The sequence below is a fragment of the Tursiops truncatus genome, chromosome 2 (assembly GCF_011762595.2).
Source record: "Tursiops truncatus isolate mTurTru1 chromosome 2, mTurTru1.mat.Y, whole genome shotgun sequence".
Taxonomy (NCBI): Eukaryota; Metazoa; Chordata; class Mammalia; order Artiodactyla; family Delphinidae; genus Tursiops; species Tursiops truncatus.
Genome location: NC_047035.1, coordinates 63,485,930 through 63,512,705, shown reverse-complemented (window position 1 = coordinate 63,512,705; position 26,776 = coordinate 63,485,930). Strand labels below are relative to the sequence as shown.

At 36.5% G+C, this 26,776-nt stretch overlaps 1 protein-coding gene and 1 non-coding gene across 7 annotated transcripts in view; one reads left to right on the top strand and one right to left on the bottom strand.

Moving 5' to 3' along the window:
* PRORP (protein only RNase P catalytic subunit) overlaps nucleotides 1-26,776 on the top strand; it is a 159,156-nt gene that overhangs the window by 36,842 nt on the left and 95,538 nt on the right. For 4 of the 6 annotated variants that reach the window (XR_012329999.1, XM_073800550.1, XM_073800551.1 and 1 more), the window contains exons 5-6: nucleotides 17,771-17,878; nucleotides 23,395-23,457. The exons of 1 other annotated variant lie outside the window; for it this stretch is intronic. Coding sequence is in view for 4 of the 5 variants with exons in the window: in XM_073800550.1 (XP_073656651.1) it covers nucleotides 17,771-17,878; nucleotides 23,395-23,457 (171 nt within the window). In the remaining variant the exon portion in view is untranslated. The remainder of the gene's footprint in view (nucleotides 1-17,770; nucleotides 17,879-23,394; nucleotides 23,458-26,776) is intronic. One more of the 6 variants, XM_019924030.3, reaches the window with a different exon arrangement.
* On the bottom strand, nucleotides 17,131-17,264 carry LOC117311473 (small nucleolar RNA SNORA1). Its single transcript, XR_004525669.1, has one exon. It is a non-coding gene; the product is annotated as a small nucleolar RNA SNORA1 (small nucleolar RNA).

Below are 26,776 nucleotides of genomic sequence, written 5' to 3'. Positions count from 1 at the left end.
TATATTTTCTCTTAGATATTTCTGTTTTCTTTTTTTTAACATCTTTTTTGGAGTGTAATTGCTTTACAATGGTGTGTTAGTTTCTGCTTTATAACAAAGTGAATCAGTTATACATATACATATGTTCCCACATCTCTTCCCTCTTGTGTCTCCCTCCCTCCTACCCTCCCTATCCCATCCCTCCAGGCAGTCACAAAGCACCGAGCTGATCTCCCTGTGCTATGCAGCTGCTTCCCACTAGCTATCTACCTTACGTTTGGTAGTGTATATATGTACATGCCTCTCTCTCGCTTTGTCACAGCTTACCCTTCCCCCTCCCCATATCCTCAAGTCCATTCGCTAGTAGGTCTGTGTCTTTATTCCTGTCTTACCCCTAGGTTCTTCATGACATTTTTTTTTTAAATTCCATATATATGTGTTAGCATACGGTATTTGTCTTTCTCTTTCTGACTTACTTCACTCTGTATGACAGACTCTAGGTCTGTCCACCTCATTACAAATAGCTCAATTTCATTACTTTTTATGGCTGAGTAATATTGCATTGTATATATGTGCCACATCTTCTTTATCCATTCATCCGATCATGGGCACTTAGGTTGTTTCCATCTCCAGGCTATTGTAAATAGAGCTGCAATGAACATTGTGGTACATGACTCTTTTTGAATTATGGTTTTCTCAGGGTATATGCCCAGTAGTGGGATTGCTGGGTCATATGGTAGTTCTATTTGTAGTTTTTTAAGGAACCTCCATACTGTTCTCCAGAGTGGCTGTACCAATTCACATTCCCATCAACAGTGCAAGAGGGTTCCCTTTTCTCCACACCCTCTCCAGCATTTATTGTTTCTAGATTTTTTGATGATGGCCATTCTGACTGGTGTGAGATGATATCTCATTGTAGTTTTGATTTGCATTTCTCTAATGATTAACGATGTTGAGCATTCTTTCATGTGTTTGTTGGCAGTCTGTATATCTTCTTTGGAGAAATATCTATTTAGGTCTTCTGCCCATTTTTGGATTGGGTTGTTTGTTTTTTTGTTATTGAGCTACATGAGCTGCTTGTAAATTTTGGAGATTAATCCTTTGTCAGTTGCTTCATTTGCAAATATTTTCTCCCATTCTGAGGGCTGTCTTTTGGTCTTGTTTATGGTTTCCTTTGCTGTGCAAAAGCTTTGAAGTTTCATTAGGTCCCATTTGTTTATTTTTGCTTTTATTCCATTTCTCTAGGACGTGGGTCAAAAAGGATCTTGCTGTGATTTATGTCATAGAGTGTTCTGCCTATGTTTTCCTCTAAGAGTTTGATAGTTTCTGGCCTTACATTTAGGTCTTTAATCCATTTTGAGCTTATTTTTGTGTATGGTGTTAGGGAGTGATCTAATCTCATACTTTTACATGTGCCTGTCCAGTTTTCCCAGCACCACTTATTGAAGAGGCTGTCCTTTCTCCAGTGTACATTCCTGCCTCCTTTATCAAAGATAAGGTGACCATCTGTGCATGGGTTTATTTCTGGGCTTTCTATCCTGTTCCATTGATCTATCTTTCTGTTTTTGTGCCAGTACCATACTGTCTTAATTACTGTAACTTTGTAGTATAGTCTGAAGTCTGGGAGCCTGACTCCTCCAGCTCTGTTTTTCATTCTCAAGATTGCTTTGGCTATTCGGGGTCTTTTGTGTTTCCATACAAATTGTGAAATTTTTTGTTCTAGTTCTGTGAAAAATGCCAGTGGTAGTTTGATAGGGATTGCATTGAATCTGTAGATTGCTTTGGGTTGTAGAGTCGTTTTCACAATGTTGATTCTTCCAATCCAAGAACATGGTATATCTCTCCATCTATTTGTATCATCTTTAATTTCTTTCATCAGTGTTTTATAATTTTCTGCATACAGGTCTTTTGTCTCCTTAGGTAGGTTTATTCCTAGATATTTTATTCTTTTTGTTGCAGTGGTAAATGGGAGTGTTTTCTTGATTTCACTTTTAGATTTTTCATCATTAGTGTATAGGAATGGCAAAGATTTCTGTGCATTAATTTTGTATCCTGCTACTTTACCAAATTCATTGCTTAGCTCTAGTAGTTTTCTGGTAGCATCTTTAGGATTCTCTATGTATAGTGTCATGTCATCTGCAAACAGTGACAGCTTTACTTCTTTTCCGATTTGGATTCCTTTTATTTCCTTTTCTTCTCTGCTGTGGCTAAAACTTCCAAAACTATGTTGAATAAGAGTGGTGAGAGTGGGCAACCTTGTGTTGTTCCTGATCTTAGTGGAAATGCTTTCCATTTTTCACCATTGAGGACAATGCTGGCTGTGGGTTTGTCATATATGGCCTTTATTATGTTGAGGTAGGTTCCCTCTATGCCTACTTTCTGGAGGGTTTTTATCATAAATGGGTGGTGAATTTTGTCGAAAGCTTTCTCTGCATCTATTGAGATGATCATATGGTTTTTCTCCTTCAATTTGTTAATATGGTTTATCAAATTGCTTGATTTGCGTATATTGAAGAATCCTTGCATTCCTGGAATAAACCCCACTTGATCATGGTGTATGGTTCTTTTAATGTGCTGTTGGATTCTGTTTGCTAGTATTTTGTTGAGCATTTTTGCATCTATGTTCATCAGTGATATTGGCCTGTAGTTTTCTTTCTTTGTGACATCTTTGTCTGGTTTTGGTATCAGGGTGATTGTGGCCTCGTAGAATGAGTTTGGGAGTGTTCCTCCCTCTGCTATATTTTGGAAGAGCTTGAGAAGGATAGGTGTTAGCTCTTCTCTAAATGTTTGATAGAATTCGCCTGTGAAGCCATCTGGTCCTGGGCTTTTGTTTATTGGAAGATTTTTAATCACAGTTTCAATTTCAGTGCTTGTGATTGGTTTGTTCATATTTTCTATTTCTTCCTGATTCAGTCTTGGCAGGTTGTGAATTTCTAAGAATTTGTCCATTTCTTCCAGGTTGTCCGTTTTATTGGCATAGAGTTGCTTGTAGTAATCTCTCATGATCTTTTGTATTTCTGCAGTGTCAGTTGTTACTTCTCCGTTTTCCTTTCTAATTCTATTGGTTTGAGTCTTCTCCCTTTTTTTCTTGATGATTCTGGCTAATGGTTTATCAATTTTGTTTATCTTCTCAAAGAACCAGCTTTTAGTTTTACTGATCTTTGCTATTGTTTCCTTCATTTCTTTTTCATTTATTTCTGATCTGATTTTTATGATTTGTTTCCTTCTGCTAACTTTGGGGTTTTTTTGTTCTTCTTTCTCTAATTGCTTTAGGTGCAAGGTTAGGTTGTTTATTCGAGATGTTTCCTGCTTCTTAATGTAGGATTTTATTGCTATAAACTTTCCTCTTAGAACTGCTTTTGCTGCCTTCCATAGGTTTTGGATCATCGTGTCTCCATTGTCATTTGTTTCTAGGTATTTTTTGATTTCCTCAGTGATCACTTCATTATTAAGTAGTGTATTGTTTAGCCTCCATGTGTTTGTATTTTTTACAGATCTTTTCCTGTAATTGATATCTAGTCTCATAGCGTTGTGGTCAGAAAAGATACTTGATACAATTTCAATTTTCTTAAATTTACCAAGGCTTGCTTTGTGACCCAAGATATGTTCTATCCTGGAGAATGTTCCATGAGCACTTGAGAAAAATGTGTATTCTGTTGTTTTTGGATGGAATGTCCTATAAATATCAATTAAGTCCATCTTGTTTAATGTATCATTTAAAGCTTGTGTTTCCTTACTTATTTTCATTTTGGATGATCTGTCCATTGGTGAAAGTGGGGTGTTAAAGTCCCCTACTATGAATGTGTTACTGTCGATTTCCCCTTTTATGGCTGTTAGTATTTGCCTTATGTATTGAGGTGCTCCTATGTTGGGTGCATAAATATTTACAATTGTTATATCTTCTTCTTGGATCGATCCCTTGATCATTATGTAGTGTCCTTCTTTGTCTCTTGTAATAGTCTTTATTTTAAAGTCTATTTTGTCTGATATGAGAATTGCTACTCCAGCTTTCTTTTGGTTTCCATTTGCATGGAATATCTTTTTCCATCCCCTTACTTTCAGTCAGTATGTGTCTGTAGGTCTGAAGTGGGTCTCTTGTAGACAGCATATATATGGGTCTTGTTTTTGTATCGTTTCAGCCAATCTTTGTCTTTTGGTGGGAGCATTTAGTCCATTTACAATTTAAGGTAATTATCGATATATATGTTCCTATTTCCATTTTCTTAGTTGTTTTGGGTTCGTTATTGTAGGTCTTTTCATTCTCTTGTGTTTCTTGCCTAGAGAAGTTCCTTTAGCGTTTGTTGTAAAGCTGGTTTGGTGGTGCTGAACTTTCTCAGCTTTTGCTTGTCTGTAAAGGTTTTAATTTCTCCATCAAATCTGAATGAGATCCTTGCTGGGTAGAGTAATATTGGTTGCAGGTTTTTCTCTTTCATCACTTTAAATATGTCCTGCCAGTCCCTTCTGGCTTGCAGAGTTTTTGCTGAAAGATCAGCTGTTAACCTTATGGGGATTTCCTTGTGTGTTATTTGTTGTTTTTCCCTTGCTGCTTTTAATATGTTTTCTTTGTATTTAATTTTGACAGTTTGATTAATATGTGTCTTGGCGTATTTTTCCTTGGATTTATCCTATATGGGACTCTGTGCTTCCTGGACTTGAGTAACTAGTTTCTGTTATCTTTTATCCTGAGTTCTTTGGGCTCTAATCCTTCTGTTGTGTCAGAGGACTCTCACACATAGTGGATTATTTACTCTGTCTTTTACAATTTTTAATTGGTGAGGTCAGTTTTAGAGGGGTTTGCTTTTTCTATGAGAATTCTTTTGTTGTCTGGATTGTTGATAGTGTCTCTCCAGAGAAGTTTTGTGCTTGCTTCTGCCAAATGTCCCAGAGATATTACTGGAGCAGAACCAGTTTTTACGTAATTTTTCAGTGGAACATGATGATTTGTGTCATATAGTTTATCTAAATTTGTGCTTCAAACTTACTTAAGATACAAGCCTGGAGTTTCTTTCTTTTCTTTTATTATTATTATTATATTTTCGGCTGCGCCACACGGCATGCGAAATCTTAGTTCCCCGATGGAGGACCGAACCCGTGCCCCCTGCAGTGGAAGTATGGAGTCTTAACCACCGGACCACCAGGGAATTCCTGGAGTTCCTATTTCTTAAGAGATTTTTTTTTTTCCTACTTAGACCCCTAGTAGAGATAGAGAAGCTGGTGTATTATGTTTGGACTTCAATGTGCTCATTTGTAGAGGTCCTTCTTTTACTGTGGAGTTCACTCCAGTTTCCCCCCTCATTTGGGCCCAAGGTTTGATAGGTCTCCAGTTCCCCTGGGGTATCAAAAGCCAAGCCCCTGTTTGCTGATACCCAGTCCATTTCTGTTTTTTGCCTCCTTCCTGGACAACATTAACATCACCTCTTATCCTTACCATTCTGATTTTCAGATCTGGCTTCATCTCTGGCAATTAGAGATTTATTTCACTTCCTTTCTTAAAAGTTCACCGCATATTAAGTATTTTTGTCATATTTTATCCAGCCTTTTTAGATATTCCTAGGAGGAAGGGTTTTTTGTTTGTTTTTTCATCTTACTGGAATCAGAAAATTCACATAAAATTATAAGTATTTTTAAATAGGATTCTACATGATAGTAATTATAATTACTGAATTAAAAAAAACAACTAAAATATAACTTGCTATTAAATTGTTATAAACTTTCTAAAATTATTAGTTATGAGGTTGCAGTGACATTTTCCAGACCTGTGACTTAATTTTTCTCAGGCTAAGTTAAGGCAGTCATGCTAGTGTTCTTTCTATTGAGGATTTATTTGGATGCCATGGTTTTAAGAAGGCACATGAAGAAATTTGGCCATTTGATGCACAGATGCATTTTTTTACTGTTGTTCCCATGTTTAGAACAGTGCTTCTAACCAAAATAACTGGTATTCCCCTGTTTTTCCATATCCACTGTGACTAAAGCCAGTTGTTTTGATATTCCGTTTCTTCTAATCTTTGGAAAATATTATCTGATGTTTCAGTACATTGGATATAATTGACATGTTAAGATCACTGCTTCTTTTATGAAATAAAGGGTTTTTTTTAACGTCTTTATTGGGGTATAATTGCTTTACAATGGTGTGTTAGTTTCTGCTTTATAACAGTGTATCAGTCATACATAAACATATGTTCCCATATGTCTTCCTTCTTGCGTCTCCCTCCCTCCCACCCTGAAATACAGTTTTGAGTATATGTTATTGTAGTCCTCCTGGTTCCCCTTAGTTGCTATTCTAGAGTAGGAAATTAAACAAAATAAATGAGAGAGATCTGTTTTTAATTTCCTTGTGAAATTTGTATCAAAGTCTCAGAATAGAAGTAAACTGTCAAAAACATATAGATCGTCATCCCCAAAATTTGAAAAAATTTAAGCTCATCTAAGTGGAAAGCTAAAAAAGAAGTTAGTGTCTCTTTGCATATCATTTGTTGAGAAAAATCAGTTGCTTAACCTGTTTGTTTTCTCATCCATAGTGTAGAAGAAATAATAAATAGAAGAGTCAAGTTATACTGCCACGTATGTCGTGAGAGTTATTTGTCATTATGAAGGCAGCTTTTTGATGGCAGGAGCTGGAGTCACCTCCATTCTAGATCTCACGTATCTAGTGTATAAGGGCCATTCTTTTATTTCTCTTTCTTGCTATTCATCTTTGGATCTTTCTGCTACTCATTTGTGATTAGGTGACAACCACAAATCAACAAATATCAGTTCTACTTCATTGTTTCTAATAAGAGGTTGGATAAGACAGGGGTCTGCAACCCCTGGGCCGCAGACCCCTGTTAGGAACTAGGCCGCGCAGCAGGAGGTGAGCAGCGGGTGAGCAAGCGAAGCTTCATCTGCTGCTCCCCGTCGCTCCCATTACCACCTGAACCATCCCTCCATTCCCCCACCCGCCATCCGTGGGAAAGTTGTCCTCCGTGAAACCAGTCCCTGGTGCCAGAAAGGCTGGGGACTGCTGGCCGATAAGATAAAGAATTTAAACTTTCGATTAGCTGTTTTAGAATTGTTTTTTCATTTATTTACTCTTTTCCATGTTGTAGCAATAAGCAAGTTTTTTTTTTAATTTAAGCTCAAACTATAATTACATAAAGACTTTATACTTATTCTTTGAGTTTCCAAATTGCCTAGTTGTTAATCCTCAAACATGCCAAGCTCTTTGGTGTTTCTTTTTTTTTTTTAAAATAAATTTATTTGTTTATTTTTGGCTGTGTTGGGTCTTCGTTGCTGCGTGCGGGCTTTATCTAGTTGCGGCGAGTGGGGGCTACTCTTCGTTGCGGTGCACGGGCTTCTCATTACGGTGGCTACTCTTGTTGCGGAGCACAGGCTCTAGGAGCACGGGCCTCAGTAGTTGTGGCACGCCGGCTCAGTAGTTGTGGCTCGTGGGTTCTAGAGCACAGGCTCAGTAGTTGTGGCGCACAAGCTTAATTGCTCCGCGGCATGTGGGATCTGCCCGGCTCAGGGCTTGAACCTGTGTCCCCTGCATTGGCAAGCAGATTCTTAACCACTGCGCCACCAGGGAAGCCCTCTTTGGTGTTTCTTAAGGGCCTTCATGGTTCTTTCCTCTGCCTAGAGGGCACTTCCCCTAGAGGGAGCATGGTTTACTCCCTCACTTCATTCAGGTCTTTGTTCAAAAGTCACCTCATTAGAAAGGCCTTCACCAAATCTAAAATAGAGAGGGACTAGGGAAGGTGATGCTAATACCCTGCCTGGCTTAATTGTTCTTCAAGGCACTTTTCTCTACATGAAATTAAGTATTTGTTACCTTGGTATTGCTTGTTTCCTTGGCTAATATAAATTCCTTGAGGGCAGGAAATGTTTTCACTTTTCTGTTCCTAGGAATAAGAACATTATTTTGCACATACATTTGGTACTTAATGAAAATCTGTTGACTCACTGACCAAGTGAATGTATTATGAATTTGTGGCCTAAGGGTGAGATCTAGCCCATATTAGTTTTTTTGTTTGAGCGTCTTTGTGTTTTACTCTTTTAAAAAGTTATTTCACATGTTTCAAAATGCCAGATTTTAAAATTTTCTTTCAAATATCAAATCTGCTAACACTGGGTCTTTATTTTTGCTAACCCTGCGTCTTTATTTTTGTGTGGCAACAATTATCTGGACCGAGCACTGGGCTGTTTCCTTTATAAGGGACCTCCATTCTCCAGTTTGGTCATAGCCGTCACCTCCTTCTGTCGAATCTTCGACAATGAGATCTGAGTATTTGCTAATTATCATTTTGCCTGCTCTTATGTTTTCTTAGACTTGGCCTGTTTTACCTGTTTATATCACCTGCCTGGTTCCTGTAGTCATCTGAGTTTACAATTTCTTTTGTACAGTTTTTATAATTCCTATGCAGTTAAACTTCTCAGATTTAAACTTAAAAGTATAAAATGAGTTAAGACAATTGAAGTTGTGACAATTATTGAAGGAGATATATGTTGAATTTATAAAACCTGTATGTTACAAAAATGAAGAACTCCCTTTAGACCAGTGAGCATGTGAAAAGATGCTCAGCATCATTAGCCATTAGGGAAATGTACATCAAAACTGCAGGGAGATACCTCTTCACACCCACAAGCATGACTATAATAAAAAAGACATACAATAACAAGTTTTGGTTGAGGATGTGGAGAAATTGGGACCTTCATACATTGCAGTTGGGAATGTAAAATGGTGCGGCTACTTTGGAAAACAGTCTGGCAGTTCCTCAATGAGTTAAACAGAATTACCACATTTGGTAACTTGACAGTTTCATTCCTAGATATATATACCCAAGAGAATTGAAAACATACATCCATGCAGAACTTGTACACAAATGTTCATAGCACCATTTTTCATAATAGCCCCAAGGTGGAAATAACCCAAATGTTCATCCACTAATGAATAAGTAAATAAAATATGGTATTACCATACAGTGAAATATTACTTGGCAGTAAAAAAGAATGAAGTACTGATACATGCTGAACATGGTTAAACCTTGAAAATATTATGCTGAGGGAACTTCCCTGGTGGTGCAGTGGATAAGACTGCATGCTCCCAATGCAGGAGACCTGGGTTCGATCCCTGGTTAGGGAGTTAGATCCCACACGCATGCCACAACTAAGAGTTCTCATGCCACAACTAAGGAGCCTGCATGCTGCAACTAAGACCCAGTGCAACCAAATAAATACATAAATATTTTTTTAAAAAGAAAGAAAATATGCTGAATGAAAGAAGTCAGTCATAGAATACCACATATTTGTATGATTTAGTTTATCTGAAATGTCCAGAATAGGTAAATCTATAGAAACAAAGTAGATTGATTAGTGGTTGCTGTGTGGTAGGTGGGGGAATGAGGATTGACTGCTAATGAGAATGGAGTTGTTTCTTTTTTTTTGTCAGTGCTGCATGGCTTGCAGGATCTTAGCTCCCCAACCAGGGATTAAACCTGGGCCCTCGGCAGTGAAAGTGCAGAGAGTACTAACCACTGGACCTCCAAGGAATTCCTGGAGTTTTTCTAGGAGGGACAGAATATTCAAAAATTAGATGGTGGTGATGTGGCACAATCTGTGAATTGTACATTTCAAACTAGTGAAGTGTGTGGTATATGAATTATGTCTCCATGAGATTATTTTTTTTTAATTAAAACTTCTTTTATTAGTAGCCAAGAAACAAATGATCAAAAGGTTGGTGGATTTTCATACCCCAGATCATAAGCCAGTCTGCAATCAAGTACAACTCTGGCAGTAGCCCTAGAAAGAAATGTTCTTTGCTTAAATTTACCATCCATTAAAACAGCTAAGCCTGCATATTTGTATTGCCGTATGCCATAGTTAGTGTGCTGTCTCAGTAGGTCAACTCTTTCTTTTTCACGCCTTCTCAGCGTGGTCTATTCAAGGGCTTTTGTGTGCAATGACATAAATTTGTTTAGTTCGGAAAGTGAGTATCTTGGGGACCCACTGGAAGTATTACAAAGTAGTAAAAGTATTACTCCCTGGCTAGTAACGTATTTACTAAGCAGAGCTTTAGTAATGGGGAAGAAACAACAACCACCCAACCTCTTGGATTTTTCTGTTTGTCTATTAGAAGACATGGATTGGGAGGATAATCTTTGGATGAGATTATATTTTACACATCCTGTGATTGCACAGAGGTTCCTGAGACTCAGCTTTGGAACAAAACTTCTCCAGTATACCCTCTTCCATTCTGTGGTTTTAAGGGATTTCCAAGAGTGGTTAACATAGAATATCAGAACTGGAAGGGGATTTTATAAGCTATCTATTTAGATTAACTCTTCATTTTTACAGATGTCCATTTTTCCAGTAATACTGAACTACCTTAGTTTGTCATTACTCCTGAAGTGAATATAATGAGTACCAAGAGCAGCACCAAGATGATAAATTGGAAGTATAATGGGAAATCTTTTTAATGTTAATTATTAGTGAAACCTGAATTTTAGAAATTTAATGCACTTGTTTTCCTTGGTTCGTTCAAACTGAAACAAGAGATGGTCATGTTGTATGTGAAGTGTTTTAATTTCCTTGATAGTTTTATTTCCATTTATAAAAAATAGTATTCCCATTCCAACTAATATTTAGTTAGTTTTGATATGAATTGGAACTTTCTAAACGTTGTATAGGAAATATATTTGAGCAGAGAAATTTTAAAACAAAGTGTTTTGCTGAGTAGAAGGGAAAGAGGATGGTCCCGCACAACTGTAGTCGGCAGGGATAGAAAAGCTAAAGAAGTCAAGTGACATATGAAAGCATGCATATGGACCAATGGTTATCTTAAAGGTGAAATATTTATTACTACTAGGATTTTCTTCCTTTTGTTTTTTAATCAGCTTTATTAAGGTATAATTTACATATAAAAAATTTGCCAGTGTACAGTTCAGTGAGTTTTGACAAATAGATGCAGTTGTGTCATAACCTCTATAATCAAGATATGGGACCAAGTATATCATCCCCCAAAAGTTCCCTTGTATTCATTGCAGTCAGTTCCCTCTCCCTCCTTCCTGGAACCATTAATCTGCTTTCTGTTGGTATAGTTTTGCCTTAAATTTCATATAAATGAAATCATACAGTATGTATTAGCCTTTTATGTCTGCCGTTTTTTTAATTTAGCATAATACTTTTGAAATCCATTCATGTGTTTGTGTGTATCAGTAGTTTCTTTTAATTGATGAATAGTATAACATTGTCTGGATATACCACATTTTTTTCCATTCATTCACCAGTTGATGGACACTTGAATTGTTTCCAGTTTGGGACAATTACAAATAAAGCCATTATTAACATTCACATACAAGTCTCTGTGGATGCATGTTTTCATTTCTCTTCTTTCAATACCTAAAGGTGGAATTATTGAGATATAGGATAAATGTATGCTTAACCTTATAAGAAACTGCCCAATTGTTTTCCATAGTGTGGTTGTATTTTGCATCCCATTAGCAATATTTAAAAGTTCCAATTGCTCCACATATTTATTATGGTCAGTCTTTTAAATTTAGTCATTCTGGTGGGTGGATAATGATTTCTCAGTGGTTTTAAATTTGCATTTCCCTAGTGACTAATAATGTTGAGTGTCTAATCATGTGCTTATTGGCCTAAAGAGGCCAATAACCCCTTACAAAGAGGGTTCTTCCTCTTTGTAATTTTGATACAATGATATTATCTAATCCGCAGTTGATACTCAGTCACAATTGTCAGTGGTCACAATAATGTCCTTTGTAAGTTTCTCCTTCCCCCAGATCCACTCCAGGATTACACATTGGGTTTAGTTGTCATGTTTCTTTGGTCTTTTTTCATCTGCAACAAAAATCCCAGTTATCTTTGTCTTTCTTGGACCTTGATTTTTTTTGAAAACTATAGACCTAGTGTTTTGCAGAATGTCTCTCCGTTTGGGTTCACCTGATATTTCCTTATGATTAGATTCAGGCTATGCGTTTTTGGCAAGAATATCACAAAAATGCTGTTGTATCCTTGTCAGAGGCATCGTATCAGGAGGCATACTGTGTGAATATTGGTGATGACTGTGTTGCCCAAGAAATTTTTGCCTATCCTGATGTTATGCAGAATTCTCTTTTCTTCTAGGTTTGGCTCTTAGGTTTAGATTTCATAGTTTTTGCTTTTGGGTTTAGACTTACCTATAACAAAATAATTTTTGAGTGTGATATGAGATAGGGATGGGGGTTCGTTTTTTTCTCCAGCTTTTTCCCTTGTTAGTTTTCTTACTTTTCTGTTTCTCTGATTTGACTCTTTATTATTATTATTACTTTCTTGAAATTTATTTGCTCTTCTTTTTCTAGCTTAAAGTGAAAACTTGGATCAGTGATTTTAGACCTTTCTTCTTTTCATGTAATCATTTAAAGCTAAGTATTGCTCTAATGCAGGCATGAATTTTAATATTTAATATTTTACTGTCACTTAATTCAAAATATTTTCTAATTTCCCGTGTAATTTTCTTTTAACCCATGGGTTATTTAGAAGTATTATTCAGGAATACTTGGAACTTGTCTAGATATCTTACTGCTATTGGCTTTCTGTAGTCATTGCACCAATTTACATTCCCACCAACAGTGTACAAGGGTCCACTTTTGTGTGTGTGTGTGTATGTTAGAGTAATCAGCAAACATACTCTTTCAGATTTTAATATTTCTAAATGTATTGAGACTCATTTTATGGCCTAGAGCTGTGGTTTGTCTTGGTGTTCCATGTGTACTTAAAAGGAAGAAATATTCTGCCATTGTTGCATATATTATCCTTTAGATATCAATCAAGTCAAAGTGGTTAATAGTAGTTTAGGTCTTCTCTATCCTTGCTGATTTTTATCTACTTGGTCTATCAATTACGGAGAGAAAAGTTGAAATTTCCATCTATGATTATAGACATTTATGTTCCTCCTTTCACTTCGGTCAAGTTTTGCTTTATGTATTTCGAAGCTCTGTTCTTATTTATGAATATGATTTCCCCATATATTGATTTTGTTGTCATTACAAAGTGTACCTTTTTATTTTTTGTAATACTCGTTTTCTTAAAATCTATTTTGTCTAAAATTAGTGTTGCCACTCCGACTTTCTTAAGCATACTGATGCATGATATGTATTTTCTTCCTACTTTTCACTTTCACCTTATCCATATCTTTATATTTAAAGTACATCTCTTATAAACAGCATTTTTGATAGGGTTGAATTCAAATATTTTAAACAAATGGGACTACATCAAATTGAAAAGCTTTTGCACAGCAAAGGAAACTGATGACAATGAAAATGCCACCTACTGAATGGGAGAAGATATTTGCAAACAATATATCAGATAAGGGGTTAATATCCAAAATATACAAAGAACTCATACACCTTAACATTAAAAAAACAAACAACCCAATTAAAAAGTGGGCAGAGGACCTGAATAGATGTTTTGCCAAAGAAGACATACAGATGGCCAACAGGCACATGAAAAGATGCTCAACGTCACTGTCACCAGGGAATTGAAAACAAAAACCACAATGAGATATCACCTCGCACCTGCTGGAATGATTATTATCGAAAAGATAACAAATAACAAGAGCTAGTGAGTATGTGGAGAAAAGTGAACCCTTCTACACTGTTTGTGGGAATGTGAATTGGTGCAGCCACTATGGAAAACAGTATGGAAGTTCCTCAAAAACTAAAACTAGAACTACCATATGATCCAGCATTTCAACTCCTGGGTATTTATCCAAAGAAAACGAAAACACTAATTTGAAATGATATATGCACACCAGTGTTCACTGCAGCATTATTTACAATTGGCAAGACATGGAAGCAACCTAAGTGCCCATCAACAGATGAATAGATAAAGAAGATGTGGCATGCATGCATATATATATGTATATATCACAACAGAATATTAGTCATAAAAAAGAATGAAATTTTTTCATTTGCAACAACATGGATGTACCTAAAGGGTATAATGCTAAGTGACATAGACAGAAACACAAATACTTGATGATTTCGCTTTTATATGGAATCTAACAAACAAAACAAATGAACAAACATAACAAAATAGAAACAGAGTCATAGATACAGAGAACAAACAGGTGGTTGCTAGAGGGGATGAGTGCCGGGCCGAGAGGAATAGATTAAGGGAGATTAAGAAGTACAGACATCCCGGTTACCAAATAAATGAGTCACGGGTGTTAACAGTACAGTGTGGGGAATGTAGTCAATAATATTGTAACATCTTTCTATGGTGACAGATAGTAACTAGACTTATCGTGGTGATAATTTTGAAACATATAGAAATAGCAAATCGCTATGTTGTGCATGAGGAACTAACATACAGTTGTAGTTCAACTGTACTTCAAAAACAAACAAGCAAACAAATTCACAGAAAAAGAGATCAGATTTGTGGTTATCAGAGACGGGGTTGGGGGAGGGCAAATTGGATGAAGTTAGTCGAAAGGCACAAACTTCTAGTTATTTAGATAAATAAGTACTAGAGATATGATGTATAACCTGATATATATAATTAACCCTGCTGTGTGTCAAATATAAGAGTTGTTAAGAGTGTAAACCCTAAGTGTTCTTGTCACGAGAAAATTTTTTTTTTCTTTTTAAAAAATTTTGTGTATTTTAAGGTGATGAATGTTCATTAAAGTTATTGTGGTAATCATTTCATAATGTATGTAAGTCAAATCATTATGCTGTACACCTTAAACTTATACAGGGCTGTATGTCAATTATATTGCAATAAAATTGGAAGAAAAAACAAAGCATGTGTCTTATAAACAGCATTTTTGATAGGGTTGAATTTAAATATTTTATTTTGCTATTGTTTTATATTTATCCAAAAAAATTTTTTTTGGTTCCTCTGTTCCTACTTTCATGTTCTTTTGGGTTAATCAAATTTTTAAAAATATTTCATTGAATTCTTCTGTTGGCTTTTTATCTATGCCTTTTCTGTATTATTTTTAAATATGTGAGTTGGGATTATAATATGAATCTTTAACCTAGTCCACTTAGAGTTTAGATTACACCATTTCACATAAAATGTAGGAACCTTGTAGCAGTAGAATTCCATTTACCAAACACTTCCTGGTTTTTATGCTATTGTTGTCATATATATCACACCTGCATGTTTGATTTATCTTTGATTTATCCTGCTTTGTATTTTGTTTGTATTTATCCTGCTTCGAGTCTGCTCTGCTTCTTAAATAAGTTATATTTTTCATCAAATTTTGGCCATTATTCAGATTCCCTTTTCTATTTTCTCTTTTCCTCTCCATCCTCTCCTTTTAGACTCGAATGACACATATGTTGGTCTGTTTGGTATTGTCCCACAGGTTACTAAGGCTTTATCTTTTTCTTTCGATCTTTTTTCCTTCAGTTGCATAATTTCTGTTGCTCCGTCATTTGTGTTCACTGACTCTTACTTTTCCCATCCCTAATCTGTAATGTCCACCCTGTGAATATTTTATTCCACATGTGTGCCTTTTGGCTCTAGAATGTTCATTTTTATAGTTTCCATTTTCTGTTTTTTTCCTTTCTTTCCATTCATTATAACTATATTTTCCTTTAAATTCTTAAATCTATTTATAGTAGCTACTTTAAATTTCTTGCCTGCTAACTCCAGCATCTGGACCTGGATTGATTTCTGTTGACTTTCTTCTCTCTTGACTGTGGGTCACATTTTCTTATTTCCTCTCATGTTTATTATTTTTTAAGTTGTATGTTGGACATTGTGAGGGGCATCTTGCAAAGGCTCTGGATTCCATTATCTTCCTCTGGAGGTTATTGATTTTCTGCTTTACCAGACTGTTAAACTTGGTTAGACTTAGAGACTCCAGACTCTGCCACTGTTGCAGTGGATAATAATTGAAATCTTTGTTCGAGTCTTTTAAGTCTTTCATCTGTTGTTTTTTTTTGCTGGGCTCCTTGGAGTCTCCTCCACGCAGGTACAGATCAAGAGTTAGCCAAGGATTTGGGCAGATTTATACACAGATTTTTGCAGTTCCGTCTTTTCTAGCATTCTTTCTGTAACTTCCCAGCCTCTCTGGCAGCCTCAAACTCTTCTGATTTCTCAAACCAGTCAGTCTGTGGCTTTCTGCTTGATTTCCAGCTGCCCCTGCCAACCATGCTGACTAGAGAGTGCCCTCTGGCAAAAAGCCACATACAGGCAAATTTCTCCTGCTGCAGTTCACTTATTATCTGGTTATCTGTAAATAGATAACAAACCACCCCAAATGTAGTGGCATTAAACAGAAACAGTCACCTATTATTATTATTATGATTATATCATCTCATGGTTCTAGGGTTTGACTAAACTGAGTTGTGTGATTTTTGCTTGGTCCTTCTACTGTTGTAATCAAATGAAGACTAAGGTCATCTTGAAATCTCCCTTACTCTCTAGATCTGATGGTTGGTGTTGGCTTTTGGCTCGGACTCAGTTCGACTGTCAGGTAGAACACCTGTACATGACCCATGACCTCTGCCTGGGTTTTTAATGATGGTTGGGTTCAAAGAGCAGACATCCTAAGAGGGAGAGCCAGATGGAAGCTGTATTTCCTTTTAATACCCAGCCTTGGAAGTCACAGAGTGTCACTTCTGCCACACTCATTCATTGAGGCAGTCACAAAGAAAAGCCTCTATTCAAGAGAAGGGAGTTAGACTCTACCTTTTGAGGGGGGAGGAGTGTCAAAGAATTTTCAGACATGTTTTAAAACCATCAAACCTTCTTTCATATGTTTTGTGCCCTCCAATTTCTGCTTGCTTTTGGTCATTCTCTAGCACCTTCAAATAGTTATTTTTTATATAGAAAATATTATATTATCTGGTAATCCATTACAGACTACTCCATCATTACCAGGAGTGGAACTCCCTCTCCTCCTTCTCTTCCATCCATAGCACTCATCACATTTGACATTTAATATATTAACTTGTTTATTTTGTGTCTCCTTCCATTAAAATACAAGCTCCATTAAGTTGGGCTTTTGTCTCTTTGGTAACTGCTGGGCATATAGGTGGTCAACAAATTTTTTTTCCCCAGAAGTTAAATATAGCAAGCACATTGCTGTTTATTCCTTCATCTTTTCTAATATTGAAAAGCCTTGTTATATCCAATTTTTACTTATGAGCCTAGCAAAAAATATGTTACATGTCTCATTGTCACCACTGCAATAAAATTACAGTGATGGAAGCAAAACCTGTGTCTCAATGTAGCCACATTAACAATTTATGGTCACCATGAACAACAGTGCCCATTTTCAATAGAATGAGGCTTTCAACAAATGTTTGTTGAATGAATGAATGAATTTTCAACTCTTCAAAATAGCCATAAGTAACCAAATCCTCTTGATGACAAGAGAGGAGTACAAGTTATAGAGTCTTGTTTTTTCAACATGGTTGCACTGATAGACTGGCATATCTGAGATTCGCTTCTCCTTGGCTTATAGAACAGGGCATAGAGATTTTGACATTTTATTCTCATCTGACTACCATGTGTGTCAGTGTAGCAGACTAGATAACTGGTTACAGATCAAATGAAATACCATGTGAAGTGTAAAACACTATGAGATTATAAGATGTATCAGATAATTACATGCAGTTGTATCTATTAGGCTGGTCTTTTCAGATTTCATTTTGAAAGCATCTGTGTGTGTGTGTGTGTATTTTTAAGGGATGAATATTTTGACTTACCAGAACAATAATGAAAGTCATAGCAGTGTGTTTATAATAAAGACCTTACTAGGTTCTTATTAATATTTTATCTGACTTTTCTTTTTTAGGAACTTAAGAGATTTCAGGACTTTGTAAAATACCATCCTCCTTTTGATATTGTCATTGATGGGCTCAATGTTGCCAAAATGTTTCCTAAAGCTCGTGAATCTCAAGTTGTAAGTACAAGTTTTATTTTGTTATTCCAAATCTCTAGAAATATTTATTGTACCCATTTGTGATCTTCCTTGGGTCTCTTAGTTTCCCATTTTACCTTCCTCTAAAAATAAGTTCCCAAAAGTGACCAACCAGTCATCTAAGATTCAGTGTTTTCATCTCTGGCAAGTAAGTGGCTCTTACAGGCAGGGCAAGCGTGAGAGATTAAAAAGTCTATGTAATAAAGGGCCAGTTCAGCCCTTTTTGTGTAACCTTTAGCTAACCTTCTCCTAGGTCTCTACTCTTTGGGGTTACTCTATCTTGTCCCTGTGGATCACATCCCTCCATTTGAAATTTATCAACATATACTATTAAGAGATGTTAATCATAACTCACATTTGTGTTTTTCTAAACATACTATGTTCATAAATTAACCTAAGCAGTTCTTTTTTTTGTAAGGTAATTGTTTGTTCTGTCAATTTCTAAGTGTCCTAGTAGTTTCTAATAGGAATATCATGATTTTTTATAGCACTAGTGAGCAATTATTTTAATCCCCATTTTTACAGATTAGAAAATTAAGGTCAATTTTGTTCAGTAAATCCTTAGAAAGCAGTCATAACATCAAAAGTTGATTGTAGAGAGTTCCTGGGTTTCAGACTTGTGGCTCTTATTCCTGGCAATCTATGGCCATTCATCTGTAGTTAAACTATTATTTCTTAAAAATTACTGCCAACTTAAAAGCTTTTTCTCAGAGATGCTACTAGTCCAATTTGACCATTTGTACTCAAAAAAGCTTACAGCTACTAACAAAGGACACGGTAGATTTATAGAAAATTTTTTGTATGCCTTTCCTTTACGTTTGTGCCTACATTCTTATGGTCAAGTATGTACTTTTTCTCCTTTATTATTAAAAAACACAAAAGTAAGTTGAAAATATTTCTATCTCTTAGGTACCTGAAGGGCCCTTTGAAGCAGTAACATTGACAAAAGCAAAGCCAGAATAGGAAGTATGAAATTATTATCACTAATGCATGGTACAGCTCAGAATCAGAAGAGTTCATTCCCATCTAAACTGTGAGAATGAGAAGTTTCCTGTTTGTTTACCTTCTATTTGACTTTCAGCTTCACACAAAGCACTAAAAATTGGCTTGCCAGAAATATATAGCCCAAATGGGAATAACTTATGCAGGTACCATGTTGAAGATGATGTAGTAAACACATTCCCCGGCATTGTGGGAGAAAAATGTGCACATTTTTTTTTTTTTTTTTTTTTTGCGGTAAACGGGCCTCTCACTGTTGTGGCCTCTCCCATTGTGGAGCACAGGCTCCGGACGCACAGGCTCAGCAGCCATGGCTCACGGGCCCAGCCGCTCCGCAGCATGTGGGATCTTCCCGGACCGGGGCACGAACCCGTGTCCCCTGCATCGGCAGGCGGACTCTCAACCACTGCGCCACCAGGGAAGCCCAAAATGTGCACATTTTTAAAGATTTTAGCAGATTTTGGCAGAGAGGCAGAGATCAAATGATGGGCCAGGGAAATCATAGGCATCTGCCACTACTTTTAGCTTTTACTCTTAAAATAATTTAATGTAAGCCATAGTTTATGTGACAAGTAATTGTTATTACCCAGCTTTTCAGAGCACTGTTATGTGTGGTAGTGCACTGGCATTATATGTGGGAAATCTCAGCTTGGAGACTCAGAGATGCCACCTGAATAGCATTTAATAGCATTTTAAATAGCTTTAAAGTAGCATTTTAGTTTAGAAATTAAGAATGGGTATTCTGGAACCAGACTTTTTATATTCAATCTACCACTTTTAATTGCTTTCATAGTTTGAGCAAGTTATTTAACCTATCTGTGCCTTAGTTTCCCAATCTGTAAAATAGGCATAATAATAGTACCCATCTCTTAAAGATGTAGTGAAGAATACTTGGCACATACTAAGTACCTAATAGGTGTAACTATTATTGTGATTACTATTCAAAGTAACTTCCCAAATGGAACCGTAATTCTTGCTTTTAGCAAACCCGTTTGGCAGTATAAGATTTTCTCTTGTTGTGTCATCCATGTCAATGGAGCTAAAAGAAAATACAAATCGCTGCCTTAGTATTAGATTTAGTATTACTGTTTGACTCTAGGTGAGGTACTCAAACAATACTTGATTGAAAATTGAAGCCAGTACCATCAAAAACTTAAGAAAAATTTAAAATTTGATTTTAAGAAATTTTATTTTCTTATGATTATAAAAGTAGGGCCTGGGCTTCCTTGGTGGTGCAGTGGTTGAGAGTCCGCCTGCCGATGCAGGGGATGTGGGTTCGTGCCCCGGTCCAGGAAGATCCCACATGCCGCGGAGCGGCTGGGTCCATGAGCCATGGCCGCTGAGCCTGCACGTCCGGAGCCTGTGCTCCGCGGCGCAAGAGGCCACGACAGTGAGAGGCCCGTGTACCGCAAAAAAAACAAACAAAACAAAAGTAAGTTCTGTTCCTTGTAGAAAATTTGGAAGTTACAGAAAAGAAAATCATATATAATCCTAACATTCAACAATAATCACTGTCAATGTTTTATTTCCTTGCCGTATTTTTCTATTTTTTTTTTACCTAATTGGGCTCCAACTGTGTAAATAATTATATATCTGTATTTTAATTTACAGTTGTTGAAAGCTCTCAGTAAAAATGAAATTATAAAAAGAATAGGAGAAATCATGTACTTTTTAAAAATATTTGAGATGGAAGGACGTTTGAAGCATATATAAAATTCAGGAACCCTAATGGGAGGAATAGAGAAATTTGTTAGATAGTAAAAAATACTATTAACATTGTTTAAAAATAAAAACAGGGCTTCCCTGGTGGCGCAGTGGTTGAGAGTCCGCCTGCCGATGCAGGGGACACGGGTTCGTGCCCTGGTCTAGGAAGATCCCACATGCCACGGGGCGGCTGGGCCCGTGAGCCATGGCCGCTGAGCCTGTGCGTCCGGAGCCTGTGCTCCGCAAGGGGAGAGGCCACAACAGTGAGAGGCCCGCGTACCGCCAAAAAAAAAAATAATAAAAATAAAAAAATAAAAACAAACTGAAAAAAATTGTTTACAATACATGTGACAAAGGACTAATTTCGTGACTGTACCAAGGTCTCTATAAGTCTATAAGAAAAAGATGAACCATGCAGTAGAAAAGTGGCTTAACCCTTTTCATAATTCTAGTTATGCAAATTAAAATGTTTGTCTTCCAGACTGGCAGAGATTTAAAAGTTGGTAGTATCCAGTATTTTGAATGGTTTGGAGAGGTAGAGAAGAGGGTATCAGTACAATGTTTTTTTGGTGGGTGATTTGGCAATAACTTTGGATGCCTAAAAGGTTTGAAATTCTACTCTTAGAAACGAATATATTCACATTACTATATAAAGTTATGTGTCCAAATATGTTAGTTATAGCCTTGTTTGTAAGCAGAAAAGTGTAATCAACCTAAATATCTGTCAACTTAGGACCTGATATATGTTGAAACATCTATTTTAAATGAATGAGGGAGATCTGTATGTACTGATGTGGAACGATACCCAAAGTTAAGTGTAAGAAAGAAGTTGAAGAGCAACAAACTGAATATGGCCCCACTTGTGTTAAAAGCAAACCAAAGGATTACCCATATATAAATGTTTGTTAGGTAAGTTTGTATCTGACTAGAAAATTTCTAGAAATTACACATAAAAACTTAACAATAGTTAACTTTAGGAGTTGGGGATAGAGTATAAGACAATAAGAGGATTTTACTTTTTCATTATGTTTTTAAAATTTTCTTTACAATGAATATATATTACTTTAAAATTAAAAAAAAATCACCATCAGGAAAAGTAAAAAGGCATTCTTGGTAAATATTCTAAAATAACTGTATCTTATGGATTACCACAATTTTTTAATCATTTCCCTGTTGGTGGGCATATTAGATTGTTTCTCATTTTTCACCATGGTAAATAATGCTTGGAAGAAGATCTCTGTGCACGTTTCAGATGATTTCCTGAGAATGGATTCCCAGAAATAGAACTCTTGAGTCAAAGGGTAAGGATATTTTTAAAGGTCTCACTACATATTGCCAAATTGCTTTCCAAAATGATCGTAGCAATTTGTACTCCCACCAACAGTGTATAAAAGTGCCCAAATAGAACACATTTCTTCAAAGTTGCTTATTACATGATTGCCTCAATTATTTAGTTGCATTTGTGCCATGAATCTGCTATGTGAAAAGCACTGGACAGTTTTAACCCAGATTTCTTAGATCAAACATTTCTAAAATTTGTAAACAAAGTTTAATAAAATAACCCAGAAAGGAAATATTCTTGACCTTCTTATTTGTCCTCTTTCTCTCTCTCCCTTTTTTTTTTAACATCTCTATTGAAGTATAATTGCTTTACAATGGTGTGTTAGTTTCTGCTGTATCACAAAGTGAATCAGCTATACGTATACATATATCCCCATATCCCCTCCCTCTCGCGTCTCCCTCCCACCCTCCCTATCCCACCCATCTAGGTGGTCACAAAGCACCGAGCTGATATCCCTGTGCTATGCGGTTGCTTCCCACTAGCTATCTGTTTTACATTTGGTAGTGTATACGTGTCCATGCCACTCTCTCACTTTGTCCCACCTAACCCTTCCCCCTCCCCATGTCCTCAAGTCCATTCTCTATGTCTGTGTCTTTATTCCTGTCCTGCCCCTAGGTTCTTCAGAACCATTTTTTTTTCTTTTTTATCCATATATATGTGTTAGCATATAGTATTTGTTTTTCTCTTTCTGACTTCACTCTTTATGACACACTCTAGGTCCATCCATCTCACTACAAATAACTCAATTTCGTTTCTCTTTATGGCTGAGTAATATTCCATTTTATATATATGTGCCACATCTTCTTTATCCATTCATCTGTCAACGGACACTTAGGTTGCTTCCATGTCCTGGCTATTGTAAATAGAGCTGCAGTGAACATTGTGGGACATGACTCTTTTTGAATTATGGTTTTCTCAGGGTATATGCCCAGTAGTGGGATTGCTGGGTCATATGGTAGTTCTATTTGTAGTTTTTTAAGGAACCTCCATACTGTTCTCCATAGTGGCTGTATCAGTTTACATTCCCACCAACAGTGCAAGAGGGTTCCCTTTTCTCCACACCCACTCCAGCATTTATTGTTGGCAGACTTTTTGACAATGGCCATTCTGACTACTGTGAGGTGATACCTCAATGTAGTTTTGATTTGCATTTCTCTAATGATTAGTAATGTTGAGCATCCTTTCATATGTTTGTTGGCAATCTGTATATCTTCTTTGGAGAAATGTCTATTTAGGTCTTCTGCCCATTTTTGGATTGGGTTGTTTGTTTTTTTGATATTGAGCTGCATGAGCTGCTTGTATATTTCAGAGATTAATCCTTTGTCAGTTGCTTCATTTGCAAATATTTTCTCCCATTCTGAGGGTTGTCTTTTTGTCTTCTTTATGGTTTCCTTTCTTTTAAGTATCATTAGGTTCCATTTGTTTATTTTTGTTTTTATTTCCATTTCTCTAGAAGGTGGGTCAAAAAGGATCATGCTGTGATTTATGTCATAGAGTGCTCTGCCTATGTTTTCCTGTAAGTTTTATAGTGTCTGGCCTTACATTTAGGTCTTTATTCCATTTTGAGTTTATTTTTGTGTATGGTGTTAGAGAGTGTTCTAATTTCATTCTTTTACATGTAGCTGTCCAGTCTTCCCAGCACCACTTATTGAAGAGGCTGTCTTTTCTCCATTGTGCATTCTTGCCTCCTTTATCATAGATAAGGTGACCATATGTATGTGGGTTTATCTCTGGGCTTTCCATCCTGTTCCATTGATCTGTATTTCTGTTTTTGTGTCAGTACGATACTGTCTTGTTTAGTGTAGCTTTGCAGTATAGTCTGAAGTCAGCGAGCCTGATTCCTCCAGCTCCGTTTTTCTTTCTCAAGATTGCTTTGGCTATTCCGGGTCTTTTGTGTTTCCATACAAATTGTGAAATTTTTTGTTCTAGTTCTGTGAAAAATACCATTGGTAGTTTGATAGGGATTGCACTGAATCTGTAGATTGCTTTGCATAGTAGAGTCATTTTCACAATGTTGATTCTTTCAATCCAAGAACATGGTATATCTCTCCATCTGTTTATATCGTCTTTAATTTCTTTCATTGGTGTCTTATAGTTTTCTGTATACAGGTCTTTTGTCTCATTAGGTAGGTTTATTCCTAGGTATTTTATTCTTTTTGTTGCAATGGTAAATGGGAGTGTTTCCTTAATTTCTCTTTCAGATTTTTCATCAGTAGTGTATAGGAATGCAAGAGATTTCTGTGCATTAATTTTGTATCCTGCTACTTTACCAAATTCATTGATTAGCTCTAGTAGTTTTCTGGTAGCATCTTTAGGATTCTCTATGTATAGTATCATGTCATCTGCAAACAATGACAGCTCTACTTCTTCTTTTCCAATTTGGATTCCTTTTATTTGTTTTTCTTCTCTGATTGCTGTGGCTAAAACTTCCAAAACTATGTTGAATAATAGTGGTGAGAGTGGACAACCTTGTTTGGGCTTTTTTTTTGGGGGGGGGGTACGCGAGCCTCTCACTGATGTGGTCTCTCCCGTTGCGGAGCACAGGCTCTGGATGTGCAGGCTCAGCGGCCACGGCCCATGGGCCTAGCCACTCCGCAACATGTGGGACCTTCCCGGACCGGGGCACGAACCCGTGTCTCCTGCATCGGCAGGTGGACTCTCAACCACTGCGCCACCAGGGAAGCCCAACTTTGTTTGTTTTTGATCTTAGTGGAAACGGTTTCAGTTTTTCACCATTGAGAACAATGCTGGCTGTGGGTTTGTCATATGGCCTTTATTATGTTGAGGTAAGTTCCCTCTATGCCTACTTTCTGGAGGGTTTTTATCATAAATGGATGTTGAATTTTGTCATAAGCTTTTTCTGCATCTATTGAGATGATCATATGGTTTTTCTCCTTCAATTTTTTAATATAGTTTATCACATTGATTGATTTGCGTATATATTGAAGAATCCTTGCATTCCTGGGATAAACCCCACCTGATCGTGGTGTATGATCCTTTTAATGTGCTGTTTGATTCTGTTTGCTAGTATTTTCTCTCTCTTAATACAGTTGCCTTTAAGTGTGCACAAAGGAAAGATTAGGAATCTTAGTTCTAGAGTTTTTCATCTTTGTGTGAAGAAGTTTCCAGGTTTTTTTCTGTGGAATAATGTACAGGTCATTTATGTTTTTTCCATGGACCCTCTACATAATATGTGACAAATTCTTCTTGGTCCTTTTCTATTAATGGTCAATTATGTATCCAGCATTGTCCTCTGTAAGTTCATAAATTAGAAAAGACCATTTTTACATTCATTATTTAGGGAGTACACCTTGATCACATATCTTGATCTCAGAGCCTATACAGTTTAGGGGTGATAGTGACTTGAGCTAAAAATAAGTTCTGGTTGTGAACTTGTTTTTTCAATTTTCATATGCACTTTTTTATATTTTAATTTTTTTTGAAATCAGATTATGTCTTATAATTGATGTCAGTAGAAACTTGCCAGTCACCTTGTAGAGTTGAGACTTACTGGTGGTTGTCATTGCCTGGGAATGTGCACATTTAGCTGTACACAGCTATGTCTGTTCATCCACTTGTGACCTCAGTTGAGTTAGTTGTATTGGCAGCTCCACACGCTGTTTAATTTTAACCTTAATCTTAACTTTAAATATTTGCTGAGGGTTTTCTAACCATGCAGTAAAAGGTGGTGGTAATTGACACATTTCTCAGAATAACGTACAGAATTTTAAAGCAAGGAGAGGTTGTTAAAACCGATTTTTGCAGAATGGCATCATTCATTGAAAGAAAAAGCAATAATCAAATATGAAATGCAGGCAAACCCCCAGTATTCTTCACTGTTTTTGCTGTTGGTCTTAAAAGTGATAGAAAAGTAAAGGTGAAGAACACAGGTTCTCAGGAGAGTAGTATGTTTGTTACATGTCATAGAGCGGCTATGGCCAAAAGTAATTCAGAAGAGCCTTTAACTCAGATATGAAGATTCCTATTTAAATGTTACTTGTGATTCTGAAAACATAAATACGGCATGGAACTATATGATTAATATATGATTTTGTTTGTTACTGAAAAAGAAAACTTTTTTTTTGCTTTTTTTGTTTTTTGCTTAAAAGTTATTACTAAATCCATGGCCATCTTGTAGTTTCTGGTGTCTTAATACCATTACAGGATATACTGAATCGAACTGGAGATTGTAAAGTCCCCGACTAGATTTCACTTTTGGCACAGTTTAGGATTTTGATCAAGTAATGTGTCATTTCTTTAGTACCTACATTGAGGTATAATTCATAAGCCATAATATTCATCCTTTTAAAGTGTACAGTTCAGTGAGTTTTAGTACAGTGGGCCCTCTGAATCTGCTGGTTCTGCATCTTCAGATACGGAGGGCCAAGTATGCCATTTTTATACAAAGGACTTGAACATCCATGGCTTTTGGTATCTCCCAGGGGTTCTGGAACCAATCCCCACTGGATACTAAGGGACAACTGTATATTTACAGAGTTTTGCAATCATTATTGATATCAAATTCCAGAATATTTTTCATTCCCCTCAAAGTAACCCCATATCCTTTAGTGGTCACTCTCAATTCCTTTCTCCCCTTACCCTTGGTAACCACTAATCTATTTTCTGTCTTCATGGATTTACCTATTCTAGACATTTCATATTTTCACTTAGCATGCTTCCAAATTTCATCCATATTGTAGCATGAATCAGTGCTTCATTACTTTTTAAAAAATATTTATTTATTTATTTGGCTGTGTTGGGTCTTAGTTGCAGCACACAGGATCTTCATTGCAGCAATGGGCTTCTCTCTAGCTGTAGCACGCGGGCTCTAGAGC